Below are 8,778 nucleotides of genomic sequence, written 5' to 3'. Positions count from 1 at the left end.
TTTGAAGACTATAGTCATCCAAAGTATATCTGCCCCTCCAGAGATAATGTCTGCACACATGCATATCATCGCCTAAGAGAGGAATCTACATTAATATCTTAGATCATCTATAATTACAGGTTTGTGCAAAACTTTGCTCATTAAAACTGTGTCTTTTTTTGCTTATTGAGCTGGCTCTCTGTCCAGGTCTCTGTGCTTTCCAAACACAGCAGTAATTGCTGTCAGTTTCTGTGCAGATAAATAAACCTCCGATTGCTCTCCTGGCTCTCTCATAGTTATGAATAAATGTGCAAACAGTATCCCTTCCTGGCGGTCCAGAGAATTAGCATCGGTTTAGTCTCACAATAGAAGTGCTGGCTTTTGCAACACTTCTATCAGACATTTCTATTGAAAGCAAACCCACCAACCCATATTCTACACACCTTAACCCCCCCCCCCCCCAGCCCGCAGCTGCCTGAATAATGGAGTCACCTCTCCCTTTTGGCTGCAGCCCAGGCGTAAAAGGAGTATTGTCAGTATCACAGTGAGAGAGAACGAGGGTCCCCTGCTCATGAGCCGGATGTGATGTCCTTGTCCATCCAACACCCCCAAAGCACTACATCCCCCCCTCCAGCCCGCTGTCACACTCACATCTCATCCTCCACCAGCCCATCACTCATTGTCACTATGTCATGCAAACTGAGGGAAAATGAAACCTATAATGTCGACTAACCTTCGCTTTCACCTGCTGCAACGAGCTCAGTGGCTTTTGTCTGATGCTCAAGTGTGCAGCACTAACACACACGTGCACACGCAACTGCGACTTCTGTTAGTTACATAAAGCTTAATCCAAATTTCAAATGATAATACAGCTAAAGTGTTTTCTTTGAGTATGAAACTGTCACTCACGCTTTGCTTCTTCACACATAACGGAGCAATGGATTCAAAGAATCATTGTGACTGTTGTGTATTCAGGACTTGAAAAGCACTAAGTTGTAGGTCTACAAAGTGAGTGGGTCGAGTGTAGGTGCAGCAGTTCCACTACCCTTCAACAGTCATTTTAACCATACATTCAAATACTCTTCTGAAGACATTTGTTCCTTTGATCATACACATGCATGCACACAAACCACACACCTAAGCACACACAGTTCAGTGGCTCTCAGCCTCTGCTGTTTTCCACCTGCAGCTCACTTCCTTCTCTGTAAATCCACTCGGCAGGCGAGCCACTGTGGCACAGAGCTGAAGCCCACTGAATCCATCCATTTATAACAGGTGGGGTAACATTATTCTGCAGGTGTTAAGTCCAGGGAAACCCATATTGCTAGAATAATAATTTTCCGGTTGAGGCTATTTCCTGAAACATTGCACTGGGGCTGTGTTTTGTAAACCTGGTCTGAGACCAGAATAAGATATTACCTTGGAAGGGCTGGAGCGGTCTTCGCTTAGAGGACACACAGATGATGCATCGCTTGTATGAAATGATTAGAGGCAAAGAAGCATGACATGGTGGCAAGAGCAGGCAATCTCTCAGGGTAAACCAGCTGGAAACCAAATTGAAATAGGCCTTTGGAACATGTAGGTTTGATAGGATGGCTTACCCTAGTAAAAAGGACTTTAACTTTCCATTGCGTCCTAAAATGCTCAGTATATCTGGGCTTGAGGAGAGTGGAGAAATAAATTGGACACACGAGGCAGCCTTTTGTGAACGCAACAAATGCGTCCAGTGGTTTCAGGACAGACAGCACTTTTCTAGCTTCCTGCTGTGTGTGATGTCTGTGTTAAAGGGAACGAAGTCAAGTTTCTGCATCTTGTACTCCAAATAAAACTAAAACTGGATCTTGATTCAGCTGCATGCTGCTGGAAGATTATTATTATTGACCCTATCGGGGAAAGGACGCTCCAGTTGCCAGTTTACTTAGCCCCACCTTCTTTAGTTATTAGTTATTGCTGCTATGTCTCTTCTTTGATTTGAAACAGAGGTAGACAGGGGCTTTTCATTTCTAGCCAGCCACCATTATATTTTCTATTTTAAATGACAACTAGTTTCAGCTGTAGCTAGCTGGCTAATTGAGTGGACATTAATTCCCCTCTCTCCCTCTCTCTCTGTGTCTCTCTGTGTGTTTGTCTCTCTCGCTCTCTCTCTCTCTCTCTCTCTCTCTCTCTCTCTCTCTCCCTCTCTCTCTGTGTCTCTCTGTGTGTGTGTGTCTCTCTCTCTCTCTCTCTGTCTCTCTCTCTCTCTCTCTGTCTCTGTCTCTCTCTGTCTCTCTCTCTCTCTCTCTCTCTCTCTGTCTCTCTCTCTGTCTCTCTCTCTCTCTCCTCTCTCTCTCTCTCCTCTCTCTCTCTCTCTCGCTCTCTCTCGCTCTCTCTCTCTCTCTCTCTCTCTCACGGCGATAGCCTGCCAGAACTTCCTGTAATAGGTCTGAACTATCCAAAAAATATGATATGATACGAGGTTTGGCTGTCTGGTTGTGGGGGAGGTCTCACACCTGTAATACGAAAGTCCAGACTAATCAAGGTAGGTGTGAAAGGACCATAAACACACCACTCTCTAAACAATGCAGGCACACACGTGCCTCACTACGGTTGCCAAGCAATGATTGGACGTCACTGGAGCCCAGTCAATTTATTATAATATGCTGAATTCTTTGAATTGACGAAGACGAAGAGGTGGCTCATCAAAAAAACGATTTTATTATCCTAACTGTTATCATCGGACGGATATCAATTCTTCACTTTTTACAATATATTACTATCATTACACTGTTTTATACATTGTTTTATATATTAATACTTTTTCAAATAATTTTGTACATGCTTTTGGGACTGACATTCCCTTGTCAGATTAAGCAGAGAAATGAGAAAAAAAGGCACATGATTGCTCCTGGTCTCAGTGAGCAATACAGTCCAAAGAAACAAAGAACTGTTTGTGTGAGTGCAGGTGAGATGCCCCCCGCTCAGGTGATGGGCAGCCCCAGTGAAGCCTGTTACATGTCCTGCCAGTGCAGCACAATATGTCCAAAGCAATCTTCCAAATCACAACCCAAAACAATCACTTTAATGTGGCATTTGACAGCATTTGATTTGCTCTAATTCACTCTCTGAACTAAACACTCACACGCTCACACACACTCTTTCTCATCTGATCTGATAGTTTTACAGTAGAAACAAAATAATGACTAGGATCTTGACCCACCTTCAGGGGCTGCACTCAGGTGTCTTGTAACTCTGTTCTATACATGTAGCTGAATGTCAGAAATGTGGGCCATTTCAAACAGCGCAGCTTGCCATAAGGTCTCTGTGAACACATGGATTGATCTGATTCTTCTTTAACACTGGGTGTTGGAGACTAAGCTCTGTGGCCTGAGGAAAGCTTAGTGTGCTGTGCAGTCTGTAGTGTGAAATACTACACACTAGCAGCACCAACCCCTGCTCCTCTCTGAACCGTCCACAGTTTGAGATCCAACTGCAACTTGAAACACTGCACAAACTGTCTCAGAGGTTGTTCTCTGGCTTCAGTGTCTGGGATGCTTAATCCAGTTTCGTATCATCCACTTCTGACCGGAGCATCTCTGGACAACCAGGCGAAGGCCAAAGTTGGCATCTTTGGACATTTCTACCTCCAAGCATCGACCGGTGTCCCTGCTGATGATCGGGCCGTTCTGCAACCAAACACATGAACATTTAAGTTGTTACGTATCCAGTGACATATGCGTCGCTGTCTTGTTTTACTACATTTGATGTGTGTGAAATGGTCAGTGTCAAAAGATCATGTGTTTTCTTTTCACCTGTGTAAAGTCCCAAAGCCTCTGTGAAGTCCTTGAGACAATGTCACATTTTTTCAGTCTGGGAGTGCGTCCTCTGCCATCATCGACGAGGCATTTTGTGTCAGGCAGGAAGGTGGTCGACCCCAGGGGTCCTAGTTGTAGAAGCCCCTCAGTAGCGTAGCGGGCGAGCTGCAACACAAAGAAAACCAAAGTGTCACACTGCTGGAGTCACAAGCTGTGAACGGGCTTCGATGAGAGTGTGGTTTACTGCAGTATCTATTAAGTATTATTTAAAGCCCAAGTCTTAAGAATATATCTCTGTTGTCTGTCCGTCTATTGAAATGAATGTAGGCCTGTAACCTTTACGCTGGTATTGTTTTCACCTTGTGAGTCTGTGTGTGTCATCATGGTAACACCTGCTGTAGAGGGAACTAGCACAGAATATTTTGAGTTCTTAGCCAGGTCTGTGGACAGACGTTTCATCACCGCAGCACCGTCACCAGCGTGCAAGATGCAGTCACAAACCTTTACAGGCGCGCAGTGGAGATCAGAGTTGGAAGATGGTTTTGGTCCCAGGAAGGTGGGATCACTTCTTTTTTATAATTTCATACATTTAGATGTTATGTGCTTAACTGAAGGACATCACATGACTTCCACTACCCTCCAAAACTAAGATGGCAGCTACTGAGATGTGCTACGCTAGTTAGCCTTAGCAGGTTTATCTGAGGTGTTTTCTCTGTACCTGGGTTTAGCTACTGCCTCATTTAGTTGTGTGTGGAATAACAAAATGAATTACCAAGATGCCATTTTATCCAAATTATTGATATCTTTCTATTATAGGTGGGAAATATCAATAAGTAAATCTAGTGTTAGCTTTAGCTAAGGCTAGCTGTGGCTGCCTCACAAGGTAGCTCTCATGTTTTAGTTCTGTAGTTTTCTCTGTTATACATTATACATATAAATTATACACTTCTCTGGTGCAATATTAGTTTTTATGGTAGAAAATATGTCTAAGTCAGATTTAGGTCTTAACTAACATATGTAGTTACTGTGTTTTGTCTTTATCTTTTATTTTATAGACTGGAAAACCTTCTAGTTTCAAAAATTCAAGGCTGTTACATGTGGTTTTGATAAATATTTGATTGTACAGCACTCCATGGAAACTACAGTGCACAGCTTATTAATGTCACAACATTTCCCCAAACCAAAACTTGATCCCTGACTGTTTAATCCTACACATGAAAGGCTCTGTGATGATATGTATCTGTTACGTAAGGGTACAGTAGAGATAGCATTTATTATTTATGTGAGTGATCCTCTCTGAAAAATGAGATGCCAACGATAGGAAGGTCTTCAGAACGACGGCAGCTCTGCTTTGAGGGGAACATGCACACATGTCTGAATCAAACACACACTGTCTGCTAATAACGCACAGGGTACGTAGCTATGTTGTGTTATTCACAGTCCTGGAAGAATCAAGTAATGCCTCTGAATCCAGACTGCTGAAGGGACGACTTATTGAACAATATGTCTTCCACCTTTTTATAGAAACATAACATATCCAGCACATTTTCTGAGGATCTGGCAGAAAATAATTAGATTAAATCTAAGCACATTTTGACCCAATTGCAAAAGGAGGTCATTGTGACTCCTACCACCTCTGCAAAGTAGTATGAAAACATATTATTGTTGTCATGTCCTCTTCAAGTACTTTTGTCAATCAATTTCAGCATGTAAAAATCTCTCCAGAATTTCTCTGACTGCGGGATTTTTGGCTCTTGGACGGAGACACTGCAGAACATGTCCTGTGTGGGCGTTGCTCCCTGTGATAAGAGAGCATGCAGGTGTTTTTTAATCCAACGTTCTGCCCTAAAGAGACACTTCGAACAAATAGGAAAACAATGAAGCGCCACTTGTGTCACTCAAAGATCAACGGAGCCGGTTGGATTGTTTCTAAGGGATAATTCTTTGGACTAAAGAATGTCAGACATTTACATAAACATATTTCAAACTCTCAGTCTAATGCAAGACACATTACGCTGTGAATTTCTGCTGTTTTTCACAGTTTTTCTTATTACAGGCATTTTGATTGAGAATTCTTCATGTCATTTGGATTGCTGACTTGGGTCTTTCCAGGTTACAACGCTCTAAGCAGGTTTATCCATGGTGTCAGCTATGACTGGGCAAAAGGAAAGCCCCATATAATCCCTACTAATACCTGTTTACAGCTCAGTCTGGCAGTCCTTTATATGCTAATGCATTTAAATAGGGACCATAACAAATAATTAACGCAAGGAAATTATTCTGCCAAGCCAATTAACCTGTGCCTCACGCAGCAACACGACACGCTGCAATGCCTTCTGCCATCGTAAAAGTTCTGCAGCCACATTCTGGAGGTCAAGCTAATCACACGTTTCCTAATTAGCTCATTAATGGTGCAACTCTGTGACAATGTGTGTGTACGAGTGTTTGTACATTGTGTTGGGTTGTAATCTCCACATTTTTACCTTTCCTGTACCTTGCTCCACCAGGAGGTTATGAGTAGGTTTATGCTAAAGATTATAACAAACATTTTAAGAAGGGCTTGGCAATGGATGAGCGTCTAACCTCTGCACAAACCTCTTAAGAGGCCCAACAGCATAAGTGTTCATCAGAACCATGCAGACCCGTGTGCACGACACATCGCTGGGATAGGTTGGATTTTCATGGCGGCACAATGACCAGTGCAAGCAGCGCTCTGTTTTTTTTTTTATTTAGGTGGAAATTGGGTCCTAAATTACAGCATTATAAATACTTGATTAAAATATGCAGCAATAATAAAATAAAGCTTAACAGTTATTTAAAATTCAACTTTAATTAAACTCTTGTAATGTGGTTTGAGTAGGAATGTTGGTAAAGAAGTGTTGATATTTTTGAGCCGTGCCAGAGTGCAGTGCGATAATGCACGGCCATCCACGATTACATGACAGCAGGCTGCGAGAGACTAAACACACGCACCTGGAGACGCATCAGACTGTGCAGGAAACACGGGATTCTGTCACAGCCTCTTTCAAACCTTTGTAATAACGTGATATTAATAAATCAATAAAAGCAGCTACCTTGAATATTAAAGGCCATACGGCTTAACAGACAAGAGCTCCACTCAAATCTCATCAACAGAACATCTATAGAAAAAGATGCTTGACTTATGTTGAGAGACTACTACTTGGTGTGTGTGTGTGTGTGTGTGTGTGTGTGTGTGTGTGTATAAACAGCAATGACGCAGGCTTTGTAGTCCCTCCACTGTGCTTTTCACTGCATTGCACTGCATGAGACAAAGGTGAGGCATTATCCCTGATTTAGATGTCCACTGGAGAGCCGACAGAGAGACTCTTTCCTCAGAAGCACAATGAAGAATTATTCTGGTCAATTATATTTTTTCATAAGTAAATGGAGCAATGGTAAAAAGCAATGCACAATCAGTGTGCCACCAAATTGAATTTGGGCCCGCTCACAGTACGTTCGGCCACCGTTGTAATCTAATGATACAGAGACACAAAATGGATCTCCATTTGTTTGTTTCCCCCGGGGATCCGGATTAAAATTCACATTACTGGACCCCACTGAGCTCTCTGTAGAGGAGGCTGGTGAGCTGCCGGCCTCCTCACACTGCACCCTCCCGTCACAGATAATGAACATGTCACTCACCAGCGTGTGAAGCCGTTAGGAAAGGTGGGAAATGTAAAGAAATATTATGCATGAATAGCATTTGCATGATGTGTCTTCAGGAATAGCTTTTGTCTCACATCACAACACACAGGACAACAGCCTCTCGCCCGCTGTGCCGTTTGTTCTGCTATCAACTCAAGCAAAGGTTATGCTGAGCACACATGTTCTCTTCTTCGGCTGCATGCGCCTGCATATTCATAAAACTACATGCGATCCCACCTGGGAGTGTCCCAGTGGTCCACTCCGATAGAGCTGTGGTGACGCTTTGACTGAACTACCTACATGCTGACATATAGTAGGTCAAACATTTGAACTAATCATGAAACATTGTAAAGATCACTGTAACACCAAACCAAGGTCATTTGATTCTTTTACTGTTAAATCAAAAACAAATACAGAAGAATTATACTGTATATATATGTATACTGTAATGTAAAACACAGTCAACATATATATATGTCATAAAGAAGTCTGTGATGTAATTCTGACTGAACGAGAAAAAGAGTTGCATGTGACTCGACATGATGATGTTTGGGAAGATGAAAGACTTCTTTGTATCTTGCATCTAAAAGAACATACTGTAAAACTTAAGAAAGTTGAGTTCCATGGAAAAAGAAGAGGACATGACGAGGTGCGAGGATTTAAGTGGGTTGCAATTGTAACAAAGTATTTTTGGAGGAGCATTGTTGTGAGACATGCACTCGCCCACACGTGAGGAGTAGGGATAGATTAAATGGGCACGAAGACAGCGTCCGCAAAATAACTTTCCCACTTTCCCACTACCAATATATTATATAACGTATAATATATAACATTTGGCTCGCTTGTACTGTCACAATCTATGTGCAGCTCGAGCTCTGATTGATCAGAATTCAGAGAAATGTTGAGGCTGATTTGAGACATTTCATTGTTTCCAAGTTTTAATCACTGAAAATAACATCCAGTAACAATTGCTGAGATCAATCCAGCCACATGTATATGTATTTATGTGTGTGAGCCTGACACTGTATATTTAAATGCAGACTGTAGTTCCGTATTTTGTCCATGTACGTAAGTGATAGTGTAAGTGAGCATGTTGACTTGAAGTGCTAACGTATCATCTGCGTGCATTTGCAGTCTCATTTCCTTCATTCTCTAACTGTAATACCGTCCGTCTGTTTTGAATGTTTACGGGCTCTGCAGTAGGTTTAAGTGCTAATTAAACAAGACAGGATGCACGAGGAAGCCTCAACGTGGGTCACCTCCTTCACATGCAGTGTGTTTACTGTATGTGAAGCATGAAGAGATCTTGGTTTTCAGAAGGTCAGCAGTAATATGGATTAAA

The 8,778-nt window shown here is 42.3% G+C and overlaps 1 protein-coding gene across 1 annotated transcript in view; it reads right to left on the bottom strand.

The window, feature by feature from the left end:
* Positions 1-2,654: 2,654 nt before the first annotated feature.
* The window catches only part of galnt9 (polypeptide N-acetylgalactosaminyltransferase 9), an 82,300-nt gene continuing 76,176 nt past the window's right edge, over positions 2,655-8,778 (bottom strand). The window contains exons 10-11 of the mRNA XM_029440743.1: positions 3,768-3,935; positions 2,655-3,641 (exon numbers count right to left, since the gene is read on the bottom strand). Of these exons, the coding sequence (XP_029296603.1) occupies positions 3,495-3,641; positions 3,768-3,935 (315 nt within the window). The 3' untranslated portion in view covers positions 2,655-3,494. The remainder of the gene's footprint in view (positions 3,642-3,767; positions 3,936-8,778) is intronic.

The sequence above is a fragment of the Cottoperca gobio genome, chromosome 9 (genome assembly GCF_900634415.1).
Source record: "Cottoperca gobio chromosome 9, fCotGob3.1, whole genome shotgun sequence".
NCBI lineage: Eukaryota > Metazoa > Chordata > Actinopteri > Perciformes > Bovichtidae > Cottoperca > Cottoperca gobio.
Note: the sequence above shows the minus strand (reverse complement) of the source record. Positions and strands in the feature narration are given on the sequence as shown.